At 32.4% G+C, this 19,665-nt stretch overlaps 1 protein-coding gene across 1 annotated transcript; it reads right to left on the bottom strand.

The window, feature by feature from the left end:
* Positions 1-463: 463 nt before the first annotated feature.
* Positions 464-18,056, bottom strand: LOC117107049. Its single transcript, XM_033248572.1, has 6 exons — positions 17,217-18,056; positions 14,439-16,610; positions 13,740-13,801; positions 8,845-8,995; positions 6,964-8,067; positions 464-3,139 (listed from the first exon to the last, which is right to left on the bottom strand). The coding sequence occupies exons 1-6, from the start codon at positions 17,334-17,336 to the stop codon at positions 971-973; spliced, it is 5,778 nt and encodes a 1,925-aa protein (XP_033104463.1). The 5' UTR covers positions 17,337-18,056; the 3' UTR covers positions 464-970.
* Between the last annotated feature and the right edge of the window lie 1,609 nt (positions 18,057-19,665).

The raw sequence follows: 19,665 nt of genomic DNA, 5'->3' as shown, positions 1-19,665 counted from the left end.
CCCAGTACATCCTTCGAGAAGAGTAGAGGGTTACCACGGTGTACTGGTCCATTCAGTCCCTGTCGTTTAATGAATATGTTGAATAAATGAATGTGTAGTATCAGTGAAAAGCAAACCATCATCATTTTGTGTGTTAAAAATTCCATTGCAATTTATAGTTGTCTTCCCACAACATAGGTATGACCCATCTTTCTCAAGTTGCTTTTAAGCCAGACCTCAACTTTCTGTTTATATCTACACTGTATATATATTGTTGTATTTTGATTCTATTGACTACTTTGAAAATTTAGTTTTCCATTTTGTTTGCCTTGTTATTTCATGTCATGCTCCCTGTTGTTAATTGTTAGATATATGTAAAGCCAATAATTATTTTACAAGCGATCACAATCTAACAGGAACTAAAATATTTTGACACGCCTTATATAATATTATTCATGAATAAATCAAAGAACTACAACAAATATGTAAGGAAGTATATTTTAATTGTCGCAGCACATCATAATCTGTTACAATGATGTAATTTCATCATAAACAAACAAATTTTGTAGAAAATTTTGTAGTATATTATTAGAACTAGATTATTTCCCTTTACAGAATAAACCCAATTTATGCTATTTGTCAAGAATGCTGACCTGAGACACACAAAGATTTTTTTACAAAACTACTTGGAAACGGTTACTGAGATACAGATTTTTGAATATTTACAAAACTGGGGGAAAAAGGGGCATAATTAGCCCTTTTTCTGCATTTTCACTTGACTGCTGATGAAGGTACTGGAAGCTACTTAAATGATGAAAGGTAACCTTTTTTTTCTATTACTTTATACCATGATGGAGTCAAATAGTAACTTATTATTATTATTATGTTATTATTATGATTATTGTTATTGATGATGATGTTGTTATTATCTGTTTTAATACATTTATTCAATTTTGATCAAAAACAAAACAAGTGAGGGCAGCAGACTACTCTAATAATTGAATATTTTGATAGTGTTGTCACCATAATTTGCTACTGCCACTGATCTTGGATGATAGGAAATGATGGATAATCCCCATGGATTTTTAATTCCATCCTCTTGATTATCAATTCTTTTAATAAAATTTCCATCACTACTGAAAAGTTGTAGTTTGTGGTCACTTGATATGATGATGTTGTCATCCGCATCAACTACTACTGCACAAGGATTCCTCACTTTACCGTCCTCATCACCTGCTTCAACAAGGATTTTCATGAATTTTCCCTCATTATCAAAAAGCTGTAATCTGCTGATATCATTCTCCAATAAAATAATATGCCCTTGATTTGTAAGGGTAACATCAGCAACTGCACTCAGTTGACCAGCTGGGTTGCCTTGTGAACCTATTTTCTTGATCATCTTGTCATTATCAATATCAAACATGAATGCATAGTAAGTTTTCCAATCCCCGACATACACAACATTTGATACTTCATCCACATGGATACCAGATGGATGCATTGGTCCTGTGAGACCAATTGATTTGATCACTTGACCATTCTCATTGCATATTGTGATGTGTTTTAAAATTTCACTAAATACTATGTTACCATTCTTCATTTTGTACATTCTGTAAACTTGCACACCTTGTGGTAGTATAATCTTACCAATATATTCTCCTGATTCCTTGTATTTTAGTATTTCATTTGTCCTGCATGAAACCAGCAAGTGATCAACTTCACCCTTAGCTACATCATAAACATTTACATTGTCTATTTGAATGGTATTTACTAAACCTTCCTTTTCTACTTTGATCATAATTGGTGACTGCTTGATTTGTTTACCATTAACACTCACACCTAGTTCACATACACCTGGACTTGTGCATTTTCCTGTCAAAAAATAATCTCCATTGTCATCTTCTTCAACTTGGGTGATGTTGGTTCTTCCTGTAGGATGTTTCCATGTTGCCTTCAGTTGGTTTGCATGTATTTCACAATCATATGTCTTCATTACCTTGACAACAATTGTTTGACCTTGGGTCACAGATGTCTGTCCATTTAATGTTAGACAGTCAGCTTCCCTCATTTGTGTAACATTCCCAATATCACATTGTTGCAAAAGTTGTTGTTTGGTTATAAAGAATTTATTGTATCCATTATCATTTGGCTCTGTTTTTGGCAACTCATTGATTCTGTCCTTCAGTGGTGTAATTACTTTTTCACTTGACTGCATTGCTGTAGCTTCATCACTTTTAATTAACTGATCAAGGAAACTCAGTTTTGTGTTTATATCAGATATTGCTGCTTTCAATTTGTCTATTTGTTCATCTAACACATTTTTTTTCTTTTTGAAGATTGCTTCTACTTCTTTTTTCATTTTGTCTCCATTCTCTTTGATTTTCTTTAGCATTTTTTGCACATGATTGTCAATATCTCTTAAAGTTGTATCTTTATTTTCTTCTAATTTTGTAGCATTCTGAGTAACTTCTGTAAGACCATCTTGTAATTTTTTTTTGCAGTCAGTTGCTACTTTTGCAAAGGTTTCTGAAGTTTCTTTAAATGTTTGAAATGCTTTAGAAATGTTGATCGGTTTGTGAGTTTTTTCCCAAGCATTGTGGTCAGTAATTGTGCAATGCAGGCATATTGGAATATTGCATATGCAGCAGAAAAATTTTAGAGGATCATTGTGAAGGGAACATAGCGGAGGATGTAACGATGCAATCTGTAAAGGTGTCATTGATCTCATATCTTCCACTGAACACAGCTTGTGATTTGCCAACACTGGCAATATTTCGTGATGGCCTCTACAAGCACAGCACAAGTACTGTCTGCAATTCTGGCAGTAGTGTTTTGCTTGTCCATTTTTACAAACACATTTTATCTTTTCACTTTCTGAAAATTGTTCAATAATTTCTAATAAGTTATTTATAAAAGTATTTGGTGGAAGCTTCTCAAGCCCGCCATCTGGAATGGGATACAGTTTTGAGCAGGTTGGGCAGGTTAGCTTACCCTTCTCCTTAACCCAATCTTCCAGGCATGCCAAACAGAAACTATGGAGGCAGTTGAGTGATTTAGGATTTTGAAGTCTCTTGAAGCATATGGTACACTCTAGGACTTTCTCCTCAACATTTTCCACAAAATTCAGCTCACTGTTACTGGCACCCATCTTGAAATAATGCTGTAAATTATGAATAAATAATTTCTATTACTATATAAATATTTATAAATAATTATTATTATAAGTTAATCGTGATGTCATCACTGCAACTCCCAATGTTATTTTGCCTATCCCCCACAGTCCACTGATTTTGACGCTTGGCTTGATTTTTTTAGGTTCGTGTGCAAAAAAAAATCCTAATTTTTTCGTCACAAAAAAAAAATCCTAATTTTTTCGTCACCGCTAAGATATCCCGCACCGCGATAAAAATTGAATTGTAGTTGAAAATTACTTTCATAAAACAAGGTTAATTAGAACCCGAAGAAAGTTACTTTATAAAATTCAATATTAAGTATAAACAATTAAGCAATTCCTTGAATCAATGAACCCTATAAACTAAACAAACTGAACATTTAATAGGAATATTCTACATCTATTTTAAAGACTCAAGAAACAAAATTAGATGTAGGCCTACGGCCAGGCAGCAGGCCACCGAGGCCTCCTCCTACTAGCCTAGGCCGTATAGCCTAGCATGTAGTTATGAAATCATCCCAAGATTTTTACCTGTCTGCACCGACCAAAAAGTTAGTGACAGTGACTCTATTTGCTCTCTAGTGTTTTGAAAAATGTTTATTTCTTTGACGAATGTGAAAAATTACAAAAAGTTCTTCTAACACAATACAGATTACAAAATTGCCTAGTTATTCATCATGTCTGTACAGTACTGCTGATGTGTAGTTAACATGTAGGCCTACAATGCAGGAGCACAAATCAGCATACGCACAAAATATACGCACACAGTATACTGATCATACCACTATAGGAACCGATGACTAGTACAATGCATTTGGTTATAAAAACTAACATTAAAAGATAGCGATTGATTTATAAAGCAATTAGTAGAGCATGCATTAAAAAATTTCCTTCTTGCCTTGCTGGCCCTCAGGAAATTTTTTCAAGCATTAAATTTAACCTTCAAAAGTTGTATATTTTTATTATTATATTTTATTTCTAATTTACTTTACACTTTGCAACAGTACATGAATATTAATACTGTCTAGTATATACAAGAACAAACAGATAAAATATGAACATTTTACCAATAGATGATACCAATGCTTTGATATATTAGATGAAACTTTGAAAGAGTATACTGTAGCGCTATTGTATTGAATTTACAGCTCCTTTCACAGCGGAAATCATAGTGTATCTTATCAACTGTTGTCATCTGTAGTAGTCATTTAAAAAAAATTAACATTATTGTTCTTTAAATATACTACTACTTACTGTTGTAAAGTTGACTCTTAACCTTTTAATTTCATTTGAAATAATTGTATACTATCAGACTGTGCTTGAAGGGGTTTTAGCAAGCCCTTGCCCCATGTTGATTTTCATTGGTTAAATTTGTCATGTGACGGTTTGTAAATAATTATGATTGGTTCTTTCTATGTGCAAATTAAATAGTGGTTAATATTTAAAAATAAGTTGGACTTCAGTCTGAGCTTGCCAATGCAGTATAAACTAAATGATAATGCTTTTGTACACACTTGAATTGAAGTGCATACACTACAGACAAGAGTCAACTAAATGGCAACAAATATGTTTGTGCTTGGGTTTTGTATGATACAATCACACTACAGACAAGTTTAGTCAAAACAATATATAATTGAGGTTCCACATATTGAAAATTTAGTTAAAGATAGAAGTCTGTAAGGTTTTAGTAGAGGAAGTTTCTATGGTAAATTTTATGTTTGGAAGTCTGGTATTAATATAATTAAAGAATAATGGCACATTATTTATGTTAAATATACGGAAAGTGTCATCCATATATCTACTAGTAGTTCAGTATTAAACTTTTTGGCTGTTGTGTTGATCCAACTATTGGGTTTCATTATGTGCCATAAATAAAATTATCACATTGTAATTTTCGTGCATTATCGATGATTAATTCTTTAAAGAAATAATATACTCTTGTGAATTGTAGTAGCTATAGCCATTTATCTCACTGGCATGTCACCATTTAAAATCAGTTTGTAACAGTGGCATTGATGTCATATGAGTCCACATACTGTAGGACATTCATAATTTAAATATAACACAAATTGGGCCTGTTTTTTTTATTTGATGATATTTGGTGCCTGCTAGATGTTGGCATAATGTCAATGCTCTTTACAGTTGAAGTACAGGATGTTAGTGGGTGGGGGGTTGAGGGGGTGGGGGGTTGGGGTGGGGTGGGAACTTTTGCCCATGAGAACACATTGAGAGTATGTCAATTTGAAAACCTCACAGGGCTACCCTGGCAGGAACTGAAATTATAGATGCATTTTGTGAACAAATCAAAGTACTACCAAATATTTAGAGAGAATACATGTATTTAATTGTCACAGCACATCATAAACCATTATAATAATGTAATTCCATCATAAACAAAGAGTAATTTTAAGAGTACTTTTTTAGCACTAGATTATTATCTTTTGTTACATCTTATTGAGGCACTCCTTTGGCTCAGAATATGGACATTTGAATTAAATAGAATTCATCAAAATTATTATTTTAAGTACAAATTAAATTGTAGTTCCAGCATCTTACAAATTATAGATTGTGATATATGCAGGAATTTATATTAAAACTAATTTATGGAATACAGTTTCAATATTGAAGGATTAATTTTTGTGGCCTTTAATTTTCAACTAGTCAATGTTTAGGCCTAAAGTACTTTCTGTACAGTATTTAAAACACAAAGTAACACAACGGCCGTTTCGTGGCAAAACAACGTAACTTGAATTTTTCACTTTTGAAGAAAAAAGAGTTAAAGTTTGCATGTTTGCAACTTGGTAATAAATTGTCGTACCCTTTTGAAATTTTTCAGGATTATATATCTATATATATTGTGATTATATGTAAAATTTTAATTACAACCATTTGTTTAATTGCAAAGTTATTAACGATATTCATACGTTGTTTTGCCTCTGAAACATGTCAGACTTGGTGTTGTTGCAAATGGGACATATTTTTGGAATTTATCACGTTTGGGGCAATCATAATATGCCATCAAATACACTTTAATAATTGAATATTTTTATGGTTTTGTCACCATTATTTACAACTGCTACTCTCCTTGGATGATATGAAATGATTGATAATCCATATGGTGTGTTGATTCCATCTTTTTCATTGTCAATTCTTTTAATAAAATGTCCATCACTACTGAAGAGCTGTAATTTGTGACGGCTTGATAAAATGATGTTGTCATCCTCATCAACTACTACTCCACCTGGACATCTTACCTTCCCATTCTCATCACCTGCTCCAACAAGGACTTTTATGAATCTTCCCTCTTTATCAAATAATTGCAATCTGCTGTTCTCATATTCTAATATAAGAAGTTGTCCTTGATTTGTAAGACTCACATCAATTACTCCATTCATTGACCCTATGCACCCTTTGAACTCTCCACTATTAATGTCAAAAACAAACACACAGCACATAACCTTATCTCCTACATACACAGTATTGGAGGGCTCATCCACATGTATACCAGATGGATCTTTAAATGCTCCCCTACCAATTGTTTTGATCACATCACCAATCATATTGCAAACTCTCACACATTTAATACCATCAATGAATACTATGTTACCATTCTTCATTTTGTGCATTCGGTCAACTACCACTCCTTGTGGTAGTGTTACCTTACCAATAAATTTTCCTGACTTGTACTGGAGTATTTCATTTGTAAAGCCTGAAACTAGCAAGACATCGTCTCTATACACTACATGACTAAGACTTTTATCAACATGTACTTGAATGCTCTTTACAAATCCTGTCTTCTCTACTTTAATTACCATTGGTGACTGCTTAATTACGTCATCATCAGCAATCACATCTAGTGTGCAATCACCTGGACTTGTACATTTTGTTGTCACAAAATAATCTCCATTGTCATCTACCTGAACTTGATTGATGTAGATTTCTCCTGTAGGATGTGTCCATATTGCATTTAGTTGATTTGTATATATTTCACATTCATCAGTTTTGATTATATTGACAACAATTGTCTGACCTTGGGTCACAGATTTCCCTCCCTTTAATGTTAGACAGTTTGCTGCCCTCATGTGTGATACATACCCAATATCATATTTTTGCAATAAAGACATTTGATTCTCATTGATAAAGAATTTAATGTATCTGTCATCATCTGGCTCTATTTTTGGCAGATCTTTGATTCTGACGTCCTTCAGTGCTGTGACTACTGAATCACTTGATTGCATTGCTGTAACTTCATCACTCTTTAGTAATTGATTAAGATAACTTAGTTTTGTAATTATATCAGATATTTTTGCTTCCAAATCATCCATTTGTACATCTAACAACTTCTTTTTCTTTTTGTAGATTGTGTCTACTTTAGTTTTAAGTTTGTCTCCATTCTCTTTAATTATCTTTAACATTTCTTGCACATGATTATCTATATCTCTCAAAGTTGTCTCTTGACTGTGATCTAATGTTAAAGCACTTTGTTTTACAGCTTTGAGGCCATCATGTAGTTTGTTTTTGTAGTCATTGGCAGCTTTCTCCAATTCTGCTGAAGTTTCTTCAAATGCTTGGAATGCTTTAGAAATGCTGATTGGTTTGTGATTTCCTTCCCCTCCACTGTGGTCAGTTATTGCGCAGTCTGTGCATATTGGAATATTGCATGTGCAGCAGAAAAATTTTAGAGCCTCATTGTGAACAGAACACTTTGCAGGAAGTGATGCAATCTGTAAAGGTTGCTTCTCCACTGAATGTAGCTTGTGATTTGCCAACACTGGCAATCTTGTGTGATGGTCACTGCAAGTAGAACACAAGTACTCTCTGCATTCCTGGCAGAAGTATTGTACCTCTCCATTTGCACAAATGCATATCTGATCTTTTTTTTCCAGAAACTGACTTACCTTAGCCATCATGAAATCCTGAAAATTATAAATCATACAAAAAAGAAAATTTAGTGGGAGTATTCTCACTTTCAGAAATTTGAAGTAAATAAAATGCATATATGCATAATATTGTAAAGAGATACTTCAGACAGAAAGCTAATTATTATATTTGAACACTTTTTTTTTGTTCCGTGTCTGCATGCTACTTGAAAAGCTCTCTACATATTTGTGAAATATATTTCTAATGTTACAGTAAGTTTTGTATCCTGCTAGTATGTTTGTAATACCACCTCACTTCTTGCTTCCCATTGCAACAGCTAGTAGGCAATTGTTAGCTACACAAAAATTTAAAAAAATAGAAAAAACTTGACAGGATACATAGTTTGTAGTGGAGCTCATCGTGTAAAATTTTCAATAGGCCTAAAAAATATGTTGTCAGGTGGTAACAATTTTAATTAAGGGGCGGGTGGAAAAAAAGAGTAGAGGTATTTTAGAATTATGCAGTTAGAAATATTTAATTTACTTGAATTTTGTGCATCCTATAGCCTTAATTTACATATGCCTAGCTATAGGCCTACTTTAGACTGGCAGAATGTAGGACCAAAGATCCAAATATTGTTGATGTTCCAGGCTGAAATTTTTGTTTAACTATCTCAATTTTGATTATTTTTTAGCTTGTAAAAAATATCCCTCCCATTACTTGGAAAATTAGGAGTGAGGGATTGAATGCAAACAAACATTTTTTACTCTCTATTAACTATTATATTATCAGTATCATTATATTGCAACTTAATATAAATATTTAATACTTACTGCTGCAAGGTTTACTATGAATTTGAATTGTTGGATATGATGCAACTCGGTGAGATTGCCAACAAAAAGATTGTGATCCTGGGTGATTGTTGCTAGCCATGGGCAAGCTCCAGGGTGATTTTGATTGGTTAGATATGTCATGTGATATATTCTATATTATCATTGGCTTTATATGCAAACTTGGTAGTTGATAACATAGAAAAAGATTAACTTTATCTAAGTATGACAAATATAAAATGTTCAACAAACACTTGGGCATGAAGTTGTATAATACCTTGTAGACAAATTTGAAACACCGACAAAATCAATATTATAAAAAAAAAAATGTCTCCATTAAAGTTATAGCCTTACTTTTTGTGATACATCAGAGAAAGAGCCCATACAAGAAAGTCCTTCGCCAATCCTACAGGAGTCTGGGGGATTTCCTGGCCACAAAATTCTGCAGGATCCCTGTGCAGGACTTTTTTTCTGGGAATGATAATTACTCCTTCACCAACAGGCGTTTGTCAATGAAAGTTGATACATATATATCTCATATCAGGAGACAACAGTGACATTAAGATGCGCACGTGCGTTATGACATGCACGTACGCATGAGTAAATCTTTTAAAATGCTCCAAATTCTTTTTTAACAAACTAAACAAAGCGTATTTTGCCATTTTCAGCATTTAAATATTGTTCAATCCGCACCGCGCGCACTTCCTTGTGGGTCAGTGCAGCGAACCACCTAACTCGTCCTCAGTGACGAGTTCAAATCTAGTTGAATATTTGTATAGTTTTGCTATCCCTGTTTGCTAATACATATCTTAATAATTGAATATTTGTATTGTTGTGTTACCCCTGTTTGCTACTGCATATTTTAATACGGTATTATTAAATATTTGTATAGTTGTGTTACCCCTGTTTGCTACTGCTATTCGTCTTGGATGATATTAAACGATGAATATTCCGCATGGTTTGTTGATCCCATCATCTTGGTTATCAATTCTTTTGATGAATTTTCCATCGCTACTGAATACCTGTAGTTTGTTATCGTTTGATATAATGATATTGCCATTAATTTGATCACCTGACCATTCATATTACATACATAGATGTATTTAAAGTAATCACTAAATGCTATATTACCATTCATCATTTTGTACATTCTAAAAAAATTCACACCCAATGGTAGTGTAACCTTACCAACATTCTTCTGATTTGCTTGTGTTTGCGTATTTCATTTGTCCTGCATGAAACGAGCAAACAATCATCTTCACATTTAACCACATTTATAATATCTATATTTCTTATTTTAATAGTATTTACTAATTCTTCATTGATCATTATTGGTGACTGCCTAATTGGTTCACCATAAACACTCACTCAGTTTTTGTAAACTCCTGGAAATATGCATTTACCTTTGACAAAGTAATTTTATTTGTCATCTTTTTTAACTTGAGTGATGTTGTGTCCATGTTGCCTTTAGTTGATTTTTATGTATTTCAAATTTATCTGCTTTTATTGCTTTGACAATTGTCTGACCACGTGTCACAGATTTCCCTCCCTTTAATGTAAGATGGTCTGCTGTCCTAAATTGTGTTACACTTCCAATATCACATTGTTGCAGTGAAGACATTTGCTGTTTATTTATGTTTGTTATACAGTCAGAAGCATTTCATTTACATGTATTTACTGGTAGGCCTATTATATTATTTTTACAACGTAGGGCAGGTGGATTAACAACAACCAAACATTTTTTATAGCCCTTTTTATCTACCATTACATTATTATAAATATGTAAATACTTACTGCTGTCAGGTTTACTATGAATTTGAAGTGTTGGATATGATGCGACTCGGTGAGATTGCCAACAAAAAGATTGTGATCCTGGGTGATTGATTGGTTATATTTGTCATGTGATATATATTGGGATTAACATTGGATCTGTGTATAAACTTTTACTTGGTATAATAGTTGATAACATACACAAAGTTGAACTTTTATCTGAGAATAACAAACAAACATGTTAACAAACATTTGTGACCCAAGCTCACAAACAGGCTGTAAACTCGCACTGCACAGTATTGAGAAACAAGCCTCAATTTGTTATCGCTGTTGGTTAGTACAAAATAAAATAGAAAAAAAAACAGAATCCTGAGTGTTAAACACAGGTGGATAAGACAGACTGTGCTTTACTTGTAGATATCGAGACTAGAGGACATTATTGAGCATTCTGAGATTGAACCCTGAAGGTAAAGTGGTGTATGTAAACCCCTTTAAACCATGCTGTCTTCTTGGAAGACGTTTGTAAAATAGTAGAATTTTTTAACATAGTACTACTGTACTCTACTGTAGGCAGGTCTTTAATAGTACAATCATATGTTTCCACCACAGTGGCTGTCCTTTGATGTTTGGCTCTGTCCAGATGAATGACCTTCCTCTGAGAGGTGGCCATCTCCACTCTACAAATACAAAGTTCATTGTCATGGTAACTTTTCACAAGGTAAGATACGTCAGCATTTATCTAAAGCATGGTATACACTCTGCAGCGGGTAATTTTTGCACGCTGCGTGTGCGCACCAAATGCAGTACCGTCAACTAATCATTGATGGTTGGCAAGCAAAAGTTTCACTCCAGAAGTTACATTTAATAGTACTCAATAATAATAATAAATTTATTTTTATATTATAGCGCAGAGTACTGTATGCACTTTACATTGAATGTAAAAGCCTGATCAGAATTACAAGTAAAGATAATGAAAAATATTGAAAGTTTTTGTGCAATCAAATCAACAATCAGAATTTTATTTTAAAACAACACAAACAACTGAAGGCAGCAGGCCACTGATTATGAATATATCAGTAATTAAATATTTTGACAGTTTTATCACCATTACATGCTACTGCAATCATACATCATATACAGTAGTTATCATGTATACTCATAATCATATGTATACTCTTTAAACATAATCAGATAAAATAACACTATACTAACTAGGTGTAATGATTTAACAAACTAAACCTAAACAAATAGCAAACCATATAGTTTTTTCCGATTACAACTTGAAACTGTATTTACGGCATACATATTTTTTAATCCAATATTCAATACTCATATAAAAATTGTGGCTAGGGCCAAATTTAATGTAAATTTTCAAAAGAGTACAGCTCATCTATTTTCACCTTAACATTACCTTAATACTTTTAAGACTTGTTTGTTATGAGGATTGTATGTTATTGTTGTTGTTGTTGTTGTTGTTGTTGTTATTATTACTATTATTATTATTATTATTATTATGTTGTAATGATGTTGTTTTTACTGTCTTAATTTTATTAAAGAAGGCCCTGAATATCAGTTAACTTAAAGGGCTAACCTGGAAGGGTTACCCTCTTTAAAGATAGTTGAAATAAAATAAAATAAATAAACAAAATACACTCACATTACATCAAAATTACAGATTGAGAATGGGTTTTAAAATATCACATTGAAAAGATATTATCAAATTATAAAGCAGAAAATGTAGAAACACAAGTACCAGTAATATTTTTAAAATGTTAATAATTACTACCAAACAAAGCTATAACCATCATCATCAAATTATTACAAACATCAATAAAATAAGAACAACAAAAATTATACCATGTTTTTTTGGTCAGTTCATTAAATTATATAAATGCAATTTTCATATATATTTTTTTTTTATTACTTCGCGATTTTTTAAAGTACTGTACTCTAAGCATTTTTGTTTTCCATGTATTTTTTACTTAATATTCTTATTCCTCGTTATAACACTGAGGAAAAGCCCTATGTTCTGTTATACAAACATAGCAAGTCTAGTTACTATTGTTTTTATGCACTACAGACGACACGAGTAATAAATAAGCGTCTAGAATTTTAGATTCATGCTGTGTGACGTCACTATAATTGAATTGCTAGTTTCAAAAATGTTGAACATGCATGTTCAGTGTTCTTCTTGGTAACTACTTTACACTCTGAAAATATTTTGTTCAAAATTCATATCAATTTGTAAATGATCGAATGGAACAGACTGTAATGCAGTATAATACTATTAAATAACGGTTTAGATTAGCTGCATTCGGTATTCAATAAAACACAAGAAGCCTACAAAAAGATACTAAAAAGAAGATACAGTTTGATTTGAATTAGATACATGGAAATTCTGTTTTATTTATTTATTTTATTTATTCATTCTTTATGCTGAATATACACTTTCAATACATAGTACTGGTTTCCAAAGTGGTTCAGTTTTAAACTACAAATTTTTAAAAGCAGATATATAAACTGGTAAACAATATCTGTATGACAAACACTTAATCTACACTTAAAATAAATATTACGACTTAAAAATCAAAATGCTAACAAGTGAGTTGTTTAACAACTGAGTTAGCCCTCATCTATTGATACATATAGTTTAAGCAATTTTAACTTATCTTATTTTTCTTAATAATATCTTCTCAATTTTAACTGATAGTAATGTTTTATTGGCCATTGTAATTTAAGTAATATATGTCCCTATCTATTTTTATATTTATTTTTTTAATTGATTGTTTATCTTGTTTTAGTGTAGTTATAATGTGAAGCGCCCTTTGAACATGATTACTTAATGGAAAGGGCGCTATAAAAATGTGGTAAATAAATAAATAAAATAATTAACAACACAGTTCTAGTCACTTTGGGGTCTTTACAAAGACAGGCGGATGTGTACTTACTACATGCAACATGCATGCACAGTGGTCATAATAATTGTTCTCTTTTATCGACACTAATTGCGACGGTTAACATACTAGAGGTAAGCGAGTGGAGCATGTGCCCTCTACAGTAGTTATTTTACATGAATAAAAGGATAGTACTTGTCTAGGAATTATGATAATCTTATACATTACAATTGCCTGTTATAAAACATGTATGGAGCAATGCACAAATCTGCATAACGAGAGCACACAAGATTCAACTAAAGAACAGAAGATGTCATGAAAAATATGAAAAGAATACGGAATGTGAGTCTACAATACTCAACATTTTAGCATGTACTGTGCGGTATAATCCATTTTTATTATCTTTTTTTTTCAAGGTAGTTGGTTATTTTTTTCAAAAGACTTTTCAAATTAATAGAAGCTACATATGTAGCAATATTCATCACTTTGATGTAAATTGTGAACAGCTGTGACAAAACCAGCCATTTGTAAAAAAAAATCAAAATTGAGATTTTAGTATTTTTAGATTCTGCATGAATTCTTCTTTAAAGCATTGTTTATGTGATGGAAATTTTGGGTTTTAGCTAAGTTATGAATACTTAATTCATTGGATATCAGACTAGGTTTTAAGAAATTAATAGTTTAATTATGATTTGTATTTTTAAAAATCATTTTAATGTACTTTTCAGTTAGATTTAGTGATTAATATTTTGTAGAAATGTTCTACAATATATCTTTTTAAATAAAATGCAAAAACATGAAAATGTTCAAAATTCTGATTCCCGAATGTTTTGGGTGCTTGTAAAAAATTAGAAATTGTGACAAACGGAGATTTTGCCAGAGCTGCTTATATTTAAGCAAAAAGAGAAATGTTTTTGTTTTAAGATTTTATATGTAGTAGTTTAATATTTCTATAGTTTTTACACTCATATTTGCTACTGCAACTTTTCGTGGATGATATGAAATGAAGGATAATCCATGTAGATTACTGATTCCAATTTCTGGTTTATCAATTCTTTTAATAAAATTTCCATCACTCCTGAAAAGCTGTAGATTGTGATTGCTAGATATAATGATGTTGTCATCCTCATCAACTACTACTCCACGTGGTTCTTTCAACTTACCATTCTCATCACCTGCTTCAACAAGGACTTTCATGAACTTTCCAGCTTTATCAAATAATTGTAGTCTATCTTTGCCATTCTCTAATACAAGAAGGTTTCCTTGATTTGTAAAGGTAACATTAATGGCTCCACTTATTTGACCTTCTAGTTTTCCTGGTGACCCTATCTTCCTGATCATCCGGCCACTATCAATGTCAAACATAAATACGCAACAGCTATGCCAATCTGTTACATATACAACATTTGTTGCCTCATCCACATGGATACCACCTGGATCCTTCAATACTCTCTTACCAATTGATTTGATCACCTGACCATTCATATTGCATATTTTGATGCATTTAGAATAATCACTAAATGCTATGTTGCCATTCATCATTTTGAACATTCTTTTTACTTGCACCTCTTTTGGTAGTGTAACCTTACCAATATATTCTCCCGAGTGCTTGTACTTAAGTATTTCATTTGTCCAGCATGAAACCAATAAGCAATCATCTTCACACTTAACTACATCTGTAACATATTTGTGTATTTCAATTGTATTTACTAATCCTTCCTTCTCTACTTTGATCATCAATGGTGACTGCTTGATTGGTTCGCCATCAGCACTCACATCTAGTTTACATACTCCTGGACTTGTGCATTCGACTTTCACAAAATAATCTCTTTTGTCATCTTGTTGAACTTGTGTGATATTGGTTTCTCCTGTAGGCTCTGTCCATGTTGCCTTCATTTGGTTTGCATGTATTTCATATTCTTTTGTTTTGATTATTTTGGCAACAATTTTCTGACCTTGGATCACAGATTCCTCTCCCTTTAGTGCTAGACAATCTGCTGCCATAACTTGTGTAACATTTCCAATATCAAATTGTTGGAATGCAGCAAGTTGTTGTTTATTTATTAAGAACTTAATGTATCCATTATCATTTGGCTCTGTTTTTGGCAATTCATTAATTCTGTCCTTCAGTGCTATAATTACTTTTTTACCTGTTTGCATTGCTGTAGCTTCATCACTCTTCATTAACTGATTAAGAAAAGACAGTTTTGTATTTATATCAGATATTGTTGTTTTTAGTTCATCCTTTTGTACATCTAACACCTTGTTTTTCTTTTCGTAGATTGTCTTTACTTCATTTTTCATTTGGTCTCCTTTCTTCTTCATTATCATGCACATTTCTTGCACATGGTTGTCAATATCTCTCAAACTTGTATCTGTATTTTGTTTTAATTTTGTAGCATTCTGAATAACAACTTTAAGGCCATCTTGTAATTTGTTTGTGCAGTCATTTGCTGCCTTCTCCAATGCTGCTGAAGTTTCTTTAAATGTCTGAAATTCTTTAGAAATGCTGATTGGTTTGTGATTGCCTTCCCCTGCACTGTGGTCAGTAATTGCGCAGTCTGTGCATATTGCAGTATTGCATATGCAACAGAAAAATTTTAAAGGCTCACTGTGAAGGGAACACAGTGGAGGACGTAATGCTGCAATCTGTAAAGGGCTCATTGATCGCACTTCCTTCACTGAATGTAGCTTGTGATTTGCCAACACTGGCAATATTTTGTGATGGTCACTACAAGTAGAGCACAAGTAATTTCTGCATTCCTGGCAGTAGTATTTTGCCTCTCCTTTTCCACAAACACACTTCTTCTGCTCTGTTTTCAAAAATTGTTCAATAGTTTCTATTAAGTTATTTAAAATGGTATTTGGTGGAAGATTCTGAAGCCCACCCTCTGGAATAGGATATGATTTTGAACAAGTTGGGCAAATCAGCTTACCCTTCTCCTTCTTTACCCAGTCTTCCAGACATGCCAAACAGAATGTATGGAGGCAGTTGAGGGATTTAGGATTCTTAAGTCTCTTCAAGCATACGGTGCACTCTAGGACCATCTCATCAACATTTTCCAGAAACTCTTTCAGCTCACTGGTAGTCATCTTGAAATAGTCCTGTAAATTATAAATCATCATAAAACATTACGGTAACTGAGAGTTATGGTTGTCATTGTATAGTGTTCAATATGACTGTAAAGAGTATTCTCTCAACCCTAAGGTCAGAGGTTCAAACCTTGCCATGCATTTCTCTTGTGTCCTTGGCAAGGCAGTTTACCTATTTTTATGTTTATCTACCTATGTTGATATGGCATTGAATGCAACAAATAAGTGAGTAACATTTTACTTTCATATCTGGAATTTGTTTTTTAAAGAATTAACATAAATAGTTATCTCCATTCTAATGAATTTGAGCATGTACAGTAGTCGGTATAGGCATTAAATTGCAAGCACGATGTGAATACTCCCAGGAAGTGGAGGAGGTTTTACTTTGTGCTAATGTGCTGATATGGACAGGGGTGATGTTAACATGGCAGCGTGCTATGAATCTCTTGGGCCTTTTTATATACTAATACATTATTCAATCACACCCCTGTCACCAACTGTGCTGAGATCACCCACTCTAACGCATCTCAGAAACAAACTATCTAGCGCTTGTTTGGTCTGTTACAATATTAGTATCATTATATTGCAACTTAATAGAAATAAAAATACAGTACTTACTGCTGTGAGATTCACAAATGAATTTGAAGTTGAAATGTTGTCTGGTTGGATATGATAAGACTCGGTGCCAATTACCAGCAGAAAGACTGTGATCCTTGGTGACTCTTGCTTAAAAGTCATTCAGATTGATTTTGATTGGTTACATTTGTCATGTGGTATGCTTTATGATTATCATTAACATTACTTTGTTTAGTCAGTAACATACAAAATGTTGAACTTTATCTAAGTATGACAAATGAAAAATCTGTAACAAACATTTTTTCATGAAGTTATATGGGCAAAGTTGAAACATAAAGATGAAAACAAGATCATAAAATTTGTAAAAACAAATTGAAGTTCCATAAGTTATACTCTACTTATATGATATATCAGAGAAGGACTATACAATTATAAACTGATTATAGTACAGTCAATAAAGAACTTACTGTATATGTTCAATTTTTAAGATAAGATTAGATAAAATTTATTGTCATTACCACAAAACAAGGTGTACATGAAAAAACATGTGGCAATTTTCCAATGTTGTCATGTGATGATTATAATGAGCCCAAATGTTTTCAACTGTATTTATATCATTTATCTATTTTGTTTCTTTTTTATATTTTTTATAATCTTATTGATTGTTGAAAAGTCTAAATAGGAGATGATATGATAATGATGATAATAATGATAATCATCAAGATTAGATGTGAATTCTGAACTATTATGAAAATTTTACCAAGAATAATAATGTATTGCTTAAAGGTTATAATAATAATGTAATCATCTTTTCATGGAGCCTTTCTGATTCACATATTAAAATCAACATTATGTATTTTTAATTACTTTTTGCACACAGATTCTGAGAGAAGAATACAGACTTTGCCTTGTGCACACAGATTCTGAGAGAAGAATACAGACTTTGCCTTGCTGGTGGTTGTGGAGATTGGTGGTCATATTGAGCATTCTGTGATTAAACCCTGATGATAAAGTGAACCCCTTCAAACCTAGTAAGAGCTTATGTGAGTGTCAATGTAAGTATTTGAATGTAAAAGTTTGTGCTAAGCATGTGATCAAGCAGTACTGTATGTGTTTTTAGAGCTAAAGAAATGATTTATTAGTTAAAATATATTTAATCGAGTCGAATGGGCAAGCGGTTAATGCAGGCATGCCTCAACCTATTGACATAATATCAGCGCTGGTAGTTCTGAGGAGGAAGTATTCTTCTTAGATATTATTTTTAACCAGTGTACACAATTGGCTCCACACTCTAAAGAACACAATATATCTTTCGAGGCAAGTAGGTGTTACCCCAGTGTACTGGGCCATACATTCCCTGTTGTGGACAGACAAGAGTAGCTGATACCGGTTTATTGGGCAGCTCAAAACCCATCTTGAAATAATCCTGTGAATTACAAGTCATTAAAAAACTTTAAAAATCATTTTTCAATTTCTAGTACTAATGATCATCATAGTTATAGCAATGTGGTTCTTTCGTCTCAGATTTAGCACATATTCTTGATGATGGTAGCAGTTTACTTTATGTATTTATATAACAACAGACTAGTCAAAAGAATTCATGGCTCAAGAGAGTCATAAGTGTCACCCACCCCAACAAAATCTAGCCCTAGTATCAATATTGTTTAATACTTTAATTCACAATATAAATTATTGTTTTGCCCATATAGTACGATTTTAATAATGACTGAAAAATTTAATGATTTGTAAAAACTTTGAGTTTTTAATGTTTCATGTGTTCTGGGCCCTCAGGGAGAACGAGTAATATGTTACTGAAGAGGAAACCCAGTATAAAGAACAAATAAATTGAAAAAAAATAAATACCGGGTGTTTTTTGGGGGTTTTTTTTAAATGGAAAGTAAACCATACAGCATGTTTTAAGCTTCTGTTTTATTTTCATCAATCCTTTTTCCATTCCTTATTTGTGCTTTATTTTATTGTGTTGTAATTTTAAGAATGAACATTAACAGAATGGATATGACAGGAAAAGGACAAAACTATGACTAAACATTGACTACTGTGGAGCAAACAAGGTAGGAATAAATTTTACATAATAGAAATTTTGCCAGCTGTGCTCATGTCCAGAAAAACAATAAATTTAAAAGCAAATTGGACAAGTCCTCTCGATAATGGAAAGTAATTTGTTTATTTAGTTATACAGTCATAGCCCCTCGTTTCAGCATAAAATAAGTTAAACCAAATGTGGAATTGTTTTATCACAGATTATTATGTCTGATATTGCTAATAGTCCTGCCAGGGCATAAGTTTCTAGACCTCCACAATCGGAAAGGGAATATGCTCAACCCTTCAAACTGGGACCATAGATTACCTTTATCTGAGTATGACAAAAATAAAATGTTCAACAAACACTTGGGCATGAAGTTTTATAATACCTAGTGGACAAATTTGAAACACAGACAAAATCAATATTATAAAAAAAAATGTCTCCCTT

Source organism: Anneissia japonica, unplaced genomic scaffold, assembly GCF_011630105.1.
Source record: "Anneissia japonica isolate Jap-2015-1 unplaced genomic scaffold, ASM1163010v1 scaffold9291_len582782_cov165, whole genome shotgun sequence".
In the NCBI taxonomy this organism is placed as follows: Eukaryota; Metazoa; Echinodermata; class Crinoidea; order Comatulida; family Comatulidae; genus Anneissia; species Anneissia japonica.
The sequence above is the reverse complement of the archived record's forward strand: the minus strand, read 5'-3'. Positions and strand labels throughout refer to the sequence as shown.